This window comes from Lineus longissimus, chromosome 9 (assembly GCF_910592395.1).
Source record: "Lineus longissimus chromosome 9, tnLinLong1.2, whole genome shotgun sequence".
NCBI lineage: Eukaryota > Metazoa > Nemertea > Pilidiophora > Heteronemertea > Lineidae > Lineus > Lineus longissimus.
Window position 1 is genome coordinate 20,398,480 of NC_088316.1, and position 13,404 is coordinate 20,411,883.

The 13,404-nt window shown below is 42.3% G+C and overlaps 1 protein-coding gene across 2 annotated transcripts in view; it reads right to left on the minus strand.

Moving 5' to 3' along the window:
* Nucleotides 1-356: 356 nt before the first annotated feature.
* The window catches only part of LOC135494000 (gamma-aminobutyric acid receptor subunit beta-like), a 34,859-nt gene continuing 21,811 nt past the window's right edge, over nucleotides 357-13,404 (minus strand). The window contains exons 5-10 of one of the 2 annotated variants that reach the window (XM_064781722.1): nucleotides 8,671-8,753; nucleotides 8,343-8,480; nucleotides 5,865-6,017; nucleotides 5,279-5,526; nucleotides 4,865-4,882; nucleotides 357-4,179 (exon numbers count right to left, since the gene is read on the minus strand). In XM_064781722.1, the coding sequence (XP_064637792.1) occupies nucleotides 3,814-4,179; nucleotides 4,865-4,882; nucleotides 5,279-5,526; nucleotides 5,865-6,017; nucleotides 8,343-8,480; nucleotides 8,671-8,753 (1,006 nt within the window). In that variant the 3' untranslated portion in view covers nucleotides 357-3,813. The remainder of the gene's footprint in view (nucleotides 4,180-4,864; nucleotides 4,883-5,278; nucleotides 5,527-5,864; nucleotides 6,018-8,342; nucleotides 8,481-8,670; nucleotides 8,754-13,404) is intronic. The other variant, XM_064781723.1, reaches the window with a different exon arrangement.

A 13,404-nucleotide genomic window follows, 5' to 3' on the forward strand; every position in this document is an offset into this window, starting at 1 on the left:
AGAATGGCCATTGCTGTAGGTCCAGTGAGCCCAGAATGGCCATTGATTGATATAGGCCTAGTGAGCCCAGCCCTTTATTTTGATAGAACTTAGAAACACGTAACACCTCATTTTAATGACAATTTTGAGCTGTGAGAGATTTCGTGGTGTTGTAATATAATTTCCGTTGAACCGAAAACAAACTTATGAAGACAATGCCACATTACTGGAAGATGGGACAAGAGCCCTTAACAACTTCACTCCTTACTTCCAGGTTTTTGTGGCCAGATGAACATGGTCCCAATAGAAGTCCCTATCCTGTTGTTTTTAACGAAAGGTAATGTATAATCAAATAAAAACGCGGCAGGTACATCAGGTAGTGTAAATGGTAGTTTATTTTCCATCCTCGAGGTACAAAATCAGACCAAATTTAGGTAACAGATTATAACTGTCCCATATGTAGACCGCCTGGTAAAATTGAAGCTACATCACCTTCACGACACAAGACATTGTAAAACTTACTCTGATACATTAAGTTCAAATAGACAATGAATTACAGATGTTACAGGGTGTCGGAGAAAAGCTGGTAAAGTTATCTCAAAAGTTCTGACAGATTTGGAAAGTAAAAAGAATAACAACGAGGCCCAGGCATTGTAGCTTTACTGCCGGCTTGGGATGAGACTAATGAGATGGAACATATTGCAGGCTAGCACAGACTGCGCATATTTGTACCTCTTCCTTACGCCCTTCTCTTTCAAATACGAGAGTCGGGGCAAAAAAGAAAACGATATTTTGACACTTTAATGTTTTGCAGGGTCACTTTGACAGGTTGAAAACATTTCCAGACAGCTTTCCCAACTTTCCAAGTTGCCAAGACATTCAAGAGTATGACTGAGGTAAGACTAAAAAATGTCAAACTTTTCCAGACTTATCAATCTTGATATTTCAATACGTACTGCCGTTTATAGTAATCTAATAAAGCCCAGCTACCGGGAACCCGGGAGCTGAATCCCTTGGTGACTGGCATTTTCTCTTTAACATAAAGGCAGAATAGCCAATGATATCACAACCATGACAAGTTATCAACTGCTGAAGTAAAAACTATGCCTTAATCACGTTAACACAGCGGAAAGACGTGTTTACAGACTTTAAAGTGTTATGTTATTTTTTTATGTTATATCATGCTCAGACGGATGATGTGGTGGAAAGTTGTTTTTTGATTAATTTGGGAAACAGCTTTCAGGGAAGATCAGTCATTGCAAAATTTATCAGATTTCGTAATCAAATATTTTCACAAGATGGGTCATGATAAATGAATATCTATCGCCTGGAGTTAAAGAGAACCTCTCAGTCAGAGAAGAAGTTGGAATTCATTGTGCTGACACCTTTTGTCTGCGAATTGCAGGAGAGGGGTTTAAGGTAAGCCTTCTGTAAAGTGTGAATTATTCCATCAGACAGGATTCAATGTCTATAAGGTGCATGATGGTAACGAAAATACAACACAGATTATTATGCTTGGATTGTGAAAAAAACCTCATTACTCTGTTTGTCTCTAATATTATTTGCCTTTATCTGACCAAACGAGTTGATATTGCATCGCAAAGACGCCTTCTCTGGCCTGTAGGCGTTCAGTATCAGAATGATTGAGCAGCCATCGAATATGATCCTTATTTCAACCAACGTGTGGTGCAAATCTCACAGAGAGTAGACCCCACTAACTTTCACGATCATCACTAATAACTCCTCTTTTTTCAGGTCAGGTGCACCATAGATTTGACCAAGGTGTTCGACCAAAGACAACCTACAACCTGTGAGTACAACCTTAGAGTAGGTACAGCATGCGCAGCACATTCAGCACATTCAGCAATCGAGGCCTTTGCACGAAACCATGAATATCCAGAGGAATCTGACATGTTTGAGAGTTGAACATGTTCAACAGACTTCCCGTTCGGGCTTTGATATCAAGGATCACAGATCCTGTTCGGTTATAGAAATTGGTTCAGACCTCAGCATCATACTGGTAATTAAGAGTTCCATGTTGGCCTCCGCGGTCTTTTAGGAACGTGTGCCACGCCTTGGGGCAGAAAATGATAAGAGAGGGGGTACCAACGGCGTATATAGTTGCCAGAATACGGGTTTACAGCCGGACTGCAGGGGATCGGCACATCGATGTAGACATACCGATACCTCAGGAATATGCCTGTTTCGTTACAATACAACTTACAGACCAAGTAGTCTAGCACATGGCAGAATCATCAACAATTAAATACAACTTAGGTATGCACAAAATGACGATATTATGATCACGAAATATCACAACGATAAAGTTAAACCATTCCCATATAGCGTCAGTAGACGGATGTTGATTTGAATCCTGCACCAAATTTGCCACGCGATGTAAACAATGCAAAGTACTTGCGCCAACTTTCCCTTCCACGCCAACTCGCTTATCACGACTATTGCACGACAGGCTATGCCGAATAAACCAAATGGAAGGTGATTCAAACCATCCATACTGCAAAGCCTCATTTCAATTCACGTCTATGCTTGGTACTCGTGTCCGTAAAACATATGACCCATCAACAATGAGCTTAATCTCACCCGAAGTACCTATCTTTCTTGCCCATCGTTCGAATCTGCTTGCCAGGGCTGAGTTGTTCAAAATCACGTTAGCTTTAACGGAGACATTAAAGTCTTAGCGTGAACATTTCAGTGAGTTTAACTGAAAGAGGTAACTTCCTTGAGGATACTTAACGTAACCGTTAGGGATAACGTGACTTTTGAGCTTTTGAACAAGTGGGCCCTGGTGTCCCTGTGACCTATCATCAGACATTCTGAATAAAACCCTTTTCGAGCTGGTGAGGTCGGAAATAAATTCCTATAACTTTGATTTTTACCATTCGCTTGAATAACTTAAGAATGGAAATGATACCTTGGAGAGAAATACAACCTCGAGACGGTATAGATCAAATTGTATTTTTCTATAAAACCTGTGTTTATACGTATCATGTATAATTATATATACCCTGGGACCTAGGCACCAGATTACAACTAACAAGGGGCAATACATTTCAATTAGCCACCCAATGACAATGTTATATACAGTGATTTGAAAATGGTGCACTGTCCATGCATAGAAATCTACGCTCAGATCTACCAACAAACAATAAATAAAAACACCTTTGACCTTGTTGACAATTATAACAACTAACAGTGAATCGTTGACATTATAATGATACTTTGTAACTAACTACAACATTAACAGAGTGTTTCAAACGAGGTGCCACTATTAAGCTAGCTAATTTACAACGGAATACACATTGCTTTGCGTTCGTGGCCTATCCGAGGAACCCAGTATGGGTCCAGCAGACGGATAGTTACAACCTCCATATTTGATAAAAAGAAAGATGTACATGACAAGCTATCACGCTGACAAAAAAGACTTTCGCAAAGGGTTAAAGTAAACAAACGCATATTTCATAGTGATGAAAGTTACACTTTGTCGTGGGTGAATCGGTAATCAAACTAAATGACGTCAGCAAAATCAATCCGAGTTGTTTTTAATGTTAGTGACAACTTTCCTCGCTACGTGGCGCGAGGCCCAAGTAAGCTCGTTCCAGGTTGTCTTCCATCCACCAAACTCCTCCAATCTCACCCCAGCGTGGTCAGTGCGGACGGATCTCGTCACGCGTTCCTAACGCTGCCAAAATGACTGAACCGTCCATGGTTCTGTCAACCTTCAACTCAGAATCTGTCCAGAGACTTTCCCGTAAAAGACTGTCGCCACTTCCGGTGATAGGGTTACGCTAACTACGTCGTATCCTGCAGCTCAATCTATCGTATTAAGTAAAAACACCAGTAGCACAAGTTGAATAGAATAAATAATGAAGGAAAGACCAGTCTCGAGTATTTATCAATTTTGTTTACGTCACGTATCTGTGGGATTTTAGACCGAAATTCCTGGGCTTTCTTTTTGATATGAGTCATTACTCGTTTTCGCCTTTGTACGTTAGACTGGTTTCTGCGGCGTATGAGCTGCGAGTGTCCTGTGCGCACCGGATATGATGCCCTCGGCACTGTCGTCGGCATTCGGAATGACGGAGTCACCCGAACACTATTCTCATCAAAGTTATAGTTTTGTTTGTTGCGTAAACTTAGAATGGGTGACATTCTAATGTCCTGGAGTTCTATTGCCTCGTGCTGCAAAAGAATGCATATGTTTTTAATAGTGCTGGAATTGTAGGCCCATCGTCTCCGTAGATGGGCAGGTGCAATGAAGATCTGATGGAGTCGTGAAGCCATATAGAGCAAGGAACTGTAAACAAGTTCGACGATTCGCGTCCAACTTAGTGACTGCTTTCGTTTTGTTAGTCTCCCTTCATATCAATTTACATTGACGAGGTCAATATCTTTTCCATTCTATCTCCTGTATATCCTCTTATTAATTTACATTTTTGTACTGATAACTGTTGTGCTTCCGATTACCCACTTTGGCTTCCAACTCCAACTGACCACACTGCGCTTAATACCTGATCAACCTGGAGACATCTCTTTGAGCCTCTCTGTTGAACATGTTTGGTTGTCCGTACCATTTGTCTCTCTGAAGTCAATATCTTTCTGCTGACTTTATACATTTCACGTCAGTGTCTCCCCGACTCCATCCTCGTCAAGGCACACTGCACATTTACGATTTTATTATCCTGGTCACATGGACTGATCTTACCATTATTTTGCCCCATTTCTGGATCAACCTCTCTCGTCGACTGACTTGTCTCTCCCGCTATAGCTTCCTTCTGTGTTTAAGCCTATTACTACAGCTTGACATCACATGCCCTCAACTTACCTTTCTACAGTCGCTGAACTTGCTCACTACTTCTAAACTTACCTCTTTGTCATTTTCTCTCTGAGAAAGGAGAAAAAGAAGGTCAATTGTCTACCTAACTACCACAAAGACAACAGAAGATGATATCTGACCTCTCGAATTGGCTTCATCGTTATTGCTATGTTCCACTACTACATATTCTACTTTCCGCCGTCTCTCGTTCCTATGAGTCATCTCTTTACTAACTAACAAGACAGTCTTAACCTCCAATACAATTCGACCAAAATCGTGGTCACAGAAAGGACAATTTCAGTGAATCTCTAACCGACAACGCCTTCAAACATCAGGCATATCAACACTTCTTCTAGGAACTACGTACGATTGTGGTCGAATTCACCTGTTGGATCGTTCGGAACACCATGTCTTGCAACAGACGGTATGGCAACATGGATACATTTCTGCTTGAAGAATGCTTACCACGTATTCATTTTCCTCTGTATTTGCCCTGTTATAGTTTTCTTGCTTCTTCAAGGCTGATTTTGCCTTCTTCTTTGCCCTGGCTCCCCAGTAGGTATAGTTTACCATTGCATATTCTAGTAGCGCAGCAAAGACGAACACGAAGCACATGACCAGGTAGATATCAATTGCCTTGACGTACGAGATACGAGGCAGTGACGACCGGACACCTGTGCTTATCGTGGTCATCGTCAGTACAGTGGTTATGCCTGGAAATGAGAAGGAGGAGGGGTAAATCTCCCTGTAATGGGTGTTTTGCTTCTCGTTATCTATCCAACGACTAGAGTCGGGGCCAACATGCTTGTTCCTTTGTCACGCTTCATCCTGATTGCTTATCACATAAAAACATGATTGTGTAAATTCGCACAAAAACGTGATTGCCGAAAAGCGGGACCATTAGTACAATCACGGTTTAGCTAAATCGGCACAAAGCACGTGATTCATTAAGAATTGATCATGATAAAACTGTATTCGCCAATTGCCATTGAGCCACTCTGGCAGTATAACTGAGTACTTGTGCTCCTTGTGCTATGGCGGTGTTACTTACCCAGGGCGACCCTGGCGGAAGTTGCCTCGTGGTTGATCCAGAAGGAGACCCATGATAACATCACAATGAGAATGGAAGGCAGATAGGTTTGGAAAATAAAATAGCCAATGTTTCTTTCCAGGAGGAAGCTCAACGACAGGCGTTGGTATCTCCCTGCAAAACAGAAACACGTCATCATGAATTATTGGGGTTTAAGTGCAATGGTTTGGAGTGTTTCCGTTTCTCACTGTGTCCCCTCATTGTTACAGCTTCCCTAACGTGTCCCCATACCCACAGTTCATTGTCTCCAACAGTTGGATAATGAATCGACATACGGGCAACAATTCTCCCTCGGCCGCGGAGTTCATTCAAATTATATCAGCATAAAAGCCACACCGGAACCCATTCATGACGAGGTTCCCAATTGCTTTGCGATATGTCGTGAAATAACGGGACGTCGTCAAGTCTCACATGACAGTGATCATGGGAGATGGGGTTTTGATGGGGCTGTCATGCTTTGTGGGCTCAGATCCGGCTTTGACGAATCAGTGACTGTGAAGTTGGCTCTTTGTTGTTTTGATAGATTACGTTCTAGCAGAGAGGATGTGGAGGTATTGAACCTTATCACGAAAAAATCTTTTATGAACAAGAGTTTTCATTGACTGTTGAGAACATTGCAGAAAATTGTCTTAAAACATTTAAACCTTCTACCAAAAATGCTAATAAACAATAAGATTGCGTTTTAAGGATGCACCCGACAATATCCTTGCAATTAGATCTGATGATCACGGTCGGTAGACATAAGTACAGGATACCGTAGTAATCACGATCGGAAGAGACATCAGAGACGAGATGTCAACCAAATGAGCCACACATTACCAGACACTTGGTGGTAATTACATGCTCATGAATCCTCCACAAGGTATTAGGGAACGTAAGGCTTAAATCCTGTGGTACGCTGTCACAGATGTGACCTCAGGTGGTGATACTCTCTCGGGAGAGCAAATTGCAGGCAACTGTGGTTCAATATGTACATTCTAATACTGTAGTTTCGTGAAGGCGGATGTGCCTATCCACGCATGTCAGGGAGGTGGTTACCCTCTGATTGGCAAAAGGCCATCGAACTAGACAGCTCATTGTGATCGGATTTTATCTCCCTGACTCTGTGCTTGTACCATTTGATAGCCCTCGCGGAATTCACATCCCTCCTCGAATTCGAGAGACGCTAAATGTCAGAGTGTTTTGTCCGAGTCAAAAGTAAATACGGTAAAGGTCAATGTGATTATAGGACCGGGTACATGTAACTTAATTGACGATATTGACGAGGAGTTCAGTTCAAGCCTGATTATTTGCTGCTTCGTTGCGAGAGCTAATGGTACAGCCAGTAGACCAGTATACAAGTGATGCTGACAGGCTTTGACAAGCGCTAACCATGCGGTATTTACAATTACTTTCGAATTCAGGTCTTGAGGATAACCAGAGTTAACCTGCGGCCATGTGATCAGCGGTCATGATTTGTACCCACTCTTTTTCTCTATTTAAAGCAGTGGGTGTTGAGCTCTCCATGATGTTTTCAAGGTTGCTAACCCTTTACCATTTTCTATTGTGAGTGATTTTGTCTCAGGAAACAACAACCCAAGAATTATTCAAATTGTGCCTGTGAGCGTGCATCATCACATCATAGAGAATCTGTCTGAAAATGCTTAGTATAGGTATCACATAGTCTGTGGGAAGTTTTAAGATTGCATAGGCATGACCAGGATAATTACGCATAGATTGCTCCATTCCTGATCAGATTGTGCAGATTTAATCACACGAACTCGTGTTGTTATTTTGGTTCAGATCAACCATTGGTATTTACCATGTTTCCCCTGAGCAACACCTCTGGTACCGAATCTTGAGATCAGATTCCCTATTTGAAGCAAGAGATTAAAAGTGGAAACGTTATAACTCATGATTTGCCTTTGAAACAGCATTTTTCTGCTGAACCTGCAAACGAACTGAGCCATGTATGGTGACTTTGTCCTGCAGCTGTTGCCGTCGGAGACAATCCGAGTAGGCAATTAGTCCTTTACTATCGTGTTTGGCTACAAGGCCATGCCATGAGCATGTTGGCTTAGAGTTTGTGGTTGTGGCACTGTATGTAGAAGTCCAAGTCATGCCTGAGGTAATCAACACGAATGACTATGGTGCCATGAGGTTGATGCAGCATCGTCAGTGTCTAGTTTCTAGTTTGTGATCATTTAGCAGTCGCAGCAAAGTTTAGAGCCGAACATGATCCTTAGCCGTATGTGGCTTAGCTATCATTTACCACCACTGCCAATGTTGTGTTCAGATCTGAATGAATCTCTACAAAGGGATACAGCAGTCAAATTCTAAAGTAAAGTCACTGGTCATGACCGTCCACAGTGCCAATTGGTCGTGTATTGGACCAAATCACTCTTTCTGGCAAAGAACCAGCTGTTGAAGCAGTGGCAGGTGGTACATTCCTAATCTTACCTGTGGAAAGGGATTCAACAGTGGAAATGGTGCGGTATTCTTTGACTGAAAACTGTGGCAGTTCTATCCTTTCCACGCCAACAACTGACTTCTTCCCGTCCTTCCAGATCATGACAACATCTTCCATAGGATAGCCATCTAAATGAGAAATAAAGAGTTCGATATTTCTATTCATGCTGAGAGAGTAATATTCAAAGTGATGATTATTTTGACAAGGTTTTCCTCTTCGTTCTGAATTCGTATATGCACTTTGTCACCCAAAAGAAATCCAAGAGTTGGTTAGCAATACCTCAATTTGATCATTAGCCATGTCACTCAAGATACTTACAGCTCTCCACTTCAACTGTACAGTTCTGTTGGTCAAGGGGATAGTAATGGAGGTCCATCATGCAGGCCAATGTCGTGGTGAACCTGAAACGAGACAGATGCAGCTGTTACTGGCGGAGTGACCAAAGGGCGAATTCTATTGTCGGGGTCTCTAACCCTGGCCTTGATCCGAACACTTATCTAAACACATGTAACAGGCGAATGAAGAGTCTATAGGGATGCCACATTGCCATTCACGGCAACAACAACACCCTATTCCAGGCTGTGTGTCTTTCATGATTTCCTAAATCGACCGCTTGGCAAAAAATGTAAAATACTAGTATCATATAGATGGAGTGTCTTGATACAAGGGTTGACTGGCCTCTTGCCATGATGGCAGTGAATGCCCATATCTGTTTCCTTTCCATGTCCATACCCGGCACGTGAAGGGTTAACCCATAACCACTATAACAAATAGATGGGATTATTGATCATCTGAGACTGTTTGTGCCGAGGCAGCCAATAGAGAAGCTGACAATAGTGTTTAGCGAGAAAGATAGATTGGGTTATCCGAGTCCCCGGATCGAATCTTCACATTAATAAAACATTAAGTGTTTGTGGCGCTTGCCATTATTTGCATGGGTTTATATAAGAGAGCCTTCCGGAAACCTTTGTGTCGAGAATACAAAGTAGACGGAATCTTCAAAAGTGTGACTACCACTCTGTTCAATCCACTGATACGTTAAAGTGGTAAAACCAGCCATACGGTTTATGGCTTCGATTATGCGTTACTAAAATGATTTAGCGCCACCTTTTAACATGTTGCTGTTAGTTGTGAATGTCTTCGGGAATCGCATGAATTCTGAAACGTTTCAAATTAACTATTCAGTAAAGGTCGGTTAAACCCCATTGGCATTCCCCTAAAACTAAACGTTGTTTTAATTACATGTAGTTTGATGTTTTATCTAAATACCAGATCCTTCACATTGCAAAGCTGTATGCGTTGTATTAGTTGGCGTGCATAGTAGTTGTGAATTTGCCCTCAGTCGGTCTCCTCTTATTACTGCATCTACCAAGTCTAGATGCATGTGTCGCGGAGTGGTATTCGTGATAACTTGACGCACTTTAAGAGCCGCGATCAATTGCAATCATTGACAGCAGGCGTAGCGGAAACCCTTAAGTTTTACTCAATATGTTTTATGAGATCAAGCAGTAATGATTAAGTAGACAGGGACATATCAAGTTCCTTTCACTCTTAATGACTGGATAATCTGGTTAATATAGAATCATGTAGAAGTGCAGAAAACATACGAGTGTCTTCCACTGACTGGAATAGCGCGAGATTGCCTTCTGCTAGAGGGATCACTGTAATGTTGAGGTATGATTTGATCTGTGTCCTCTGCAAGACCAGACCGTGATCAGCATGGTAACTCGTTTTCCTCCGTCTGCCTGTACTACAAATAAGTCCGTGAGGCGTCTATCAAGTTACGATATCGAACTTCTCTGGAAACAGCTTTTTAATCAAGCAGCTGTGAGAGAATCAGACTGGACGCCCTAAGGCACTTGTATTGGCAGGCCTGGTCTGCAATGAAAGGTATTGATATCATGCCTATCTTTTTACTTAAAGTTTATTGTTTTCTATCTTGAACGAATCCCTCTCAAGATACTCAGAGAACCTTACAGCCCTGAAGTAGACCAGCGCTAACTGACTGATACGTTGTAGAAAACCTTTGTCGTCTCCCCTTGGATATCTCGGTTCAAGGTTAGATGCTGACTGCCTCAAATTAAACAACTTCGTACTATCTTACTCTGGTAAGAATACTTCCTAGCTGAGGATTTAACTAAATCACCATGTTGCTTCAAACTGTTTGTATTCAGCTGAAAAGATGAAATCAGTTCTGTGTGGTTGATGTCCCTTGCGGCAGTGTGGTTAGCGTGCATCAATGTAATGCTGTATGTCTTCACTAGATTCCGACTTGATGCCAGGCAACACGGGTATAAACATGAAATACTATTGATATTTCTCGGAAACCGTCACAATTTTACTCGATATACCTTCCACTCGAATCGTGTGGAAATGGTTGTTCTATAGACCCGTGCATCTGTGTGGCTTTGTAAAGATTCAAACATCAGCTGACTGACCTCCACCAGTTGGCATATATTTGGTCAAAGTATATTTTCCAGGTGGTTGGATCCCTGGTACAATCATATTTACAGCAGTAATGAACACACTCTCGTACCATACAAAAAAGGTGTGGGAGAAATAGAACTGTTGCAGATTCTACAGGCTCGAGCCAAGCATCTAGGTTTGTATCTCACTGCAGCTATTTGGCAGCTGAACAGAATGTTTCGATGAGATCTTTATGTTGGAATCAGTTGAAGCGAGGGCACAACTTTAAGGGCTGAGCGTTATCGGCTTGGCCACCGTAGATGTAAGCACATTTGTAGCTTTATGGTGTAATATAGTGTAGCTTAGACTACGGATAATCTCGCAGCATAATTCCATCATACAAGAAAGAGGAAAACATTGGCTTGGATCAAACTATTCTCCAGCTTAGTTCGGAGTAGGCATATGTAAGATGGGAACGGAATTCTTTGTAAGTTCAAAGTTACCGAATGCAATACCAATCTTAAGCTATCAGGAGGTCAGCAGATGTCATTAGCTCCTGCTGCTATGTGGCATTGGCATTTCTTGATGCTAAGACTGCAGCAGAATATATTTCCTGTTTCAGTAACTATCGCATACTCAAGCTGCTGAGCAGACAAATGTGTTATAAAATGGGCCAGCTCGTTTTCGACATCGAATAGGCATACAACTTGATAGTACGCTAACTTAATAAAGGTGGTAACGAGGGCTTTTTCAGTAGCGATCCAGACGGTCAACTCTCCGAATAACCAAACAGCGGATTTCTCTCACAGAATACCGAGTAGCTCATGCCACATTGGTGAGACTACCAGTCTCATGGTCGCTAGTGTTCCTCACGTCTAGAGGACAAGCTGGTTGATAGATGAGCTAATAGACGGCTTTGACTATACCTCTATTTGACAACAACGGTATGCATACCGAATTGTGGCCGCTGTGCCAGGCAGGAATGCAACTTCCCAGTGCTTCAGCTTGCCAGTCTTGAGTCTTTGGTTGTACCGTGTTTACGGCGTACATTATTTGGCATCGATGTGAGGAGCTTCGATTGAATGCTGGCAAAGGGGAAATCGGCCAATCTCTCATCGAGAGCCAAGCCTTGTTGGAGAGCCCCCAACATATTCTGTCTTTGCTTCAACCGCCTTTAGGTCACTTCATCCACAGCATGAATTCCATTATCAAAGGATCAAAGCAATCCTCGTGACAGGAAGGAAGCAATGAGATGAAAAAACTTCTCCCCAAAACAAAATATCAAGTGACGGTTTCTTTTCTATTCGTCGGTCCTTCAAGGACACGAATGCGTCTGGTTCATCCGAAGGAAATTCTATCCTGCAGAACCAACCGATTTTCCTTCTTTGGGGAGGGGGTCATCATTTCGTCATCATGTCCCCTTGATGTGATGATATTGCCTCAGCTTTACTAGCACAAGTACAAACCGTACTTTCGTCAAACCGTTCATGATACTGAGCTGAAGCTAGGCGTACTGGGATACGTCGAGAATCGAGTGTCAATTCGCAGAATGCTGTATTCTATCGTGGATAAGATCTCTCATGTGGTTCCTTTACATGCACTGTATGAACCACTGATCGATTTCGATTAGCACTTATCTCTCAGCTAGCAATATTTGTATTTAGGCACAGCTTCGAGATGTGTCGGTCGGGAGTCTTCTCCTTATATGCATATCGTACACAGGAGAACGTACATTAGTGTACGTTCTACCAGCTCATCTTGGACTGGAATGTTTTCTTTGTATGTAAAGGTTGATTCTTAATCCTTCTTAAGTAATCGGAATTAACATTACAATACGCTGCCAGCTCTACCAGTTACACCGTTGAGCTTTTGGTGAGATTAGTCAATTGTTTAATTAATCGTGCGCTTGTTGCATTGAATTTGACATTCTGTCACAGTGCAATGAGATTTTCATTGGAGCACAATGTGAGACTGGGCAGAATTTGCTTTACAGTCGCTCGGGGGCATCAAATCGGAATTGGCAGAACGCTGCTAGCTCAAGAGTAATACTGCCGGGCTACCAATAAAATTAGCAAACGATTTGCCCTTGGCAGCCTGCTATATGAAAATAATTGTGCATTGGTGGGCACGAGGACAGGTTATTATCTAGACAGAATTAGTACAGGTAACGAGAGTTTCCTGACTCCGAACAGGGTTGCATGGCGCATTCGAAGCTTGCTTGGCAGGCCTCACCCTTTGCAACTGCAAGTTGGTCAGTGTCTCTCTTGTCAACAACATACCGGGATGCAAAATGAGGTATCGATCTCCAATTGCAATTATACTGGGTAACTGCACCACGTCGACAGGGTTAGAGAAATCGGCGTATATCACCAAGCTTCGATTGTCCCCTGTGATAGCATGGTTTGGAATGCAGCTTGCACTGTATGACCTAGTAGCCTTCTTGGTATCATGTCTTGCGAGAGAGCACGTAGAATATGTCTTCTAAAGCTATTGACTTCAAGGACTAACATCGGTGTTTGTGTTTTGATGTATTTACATTTGACCCGATGAGGTCATTCCAATCGCAAAATCACTGGGAGCCTCACAATTATCGAATAGGGGGCTATTTGTTCCAGCCTATCACTGTGCTCATTAAAGGACACCTAC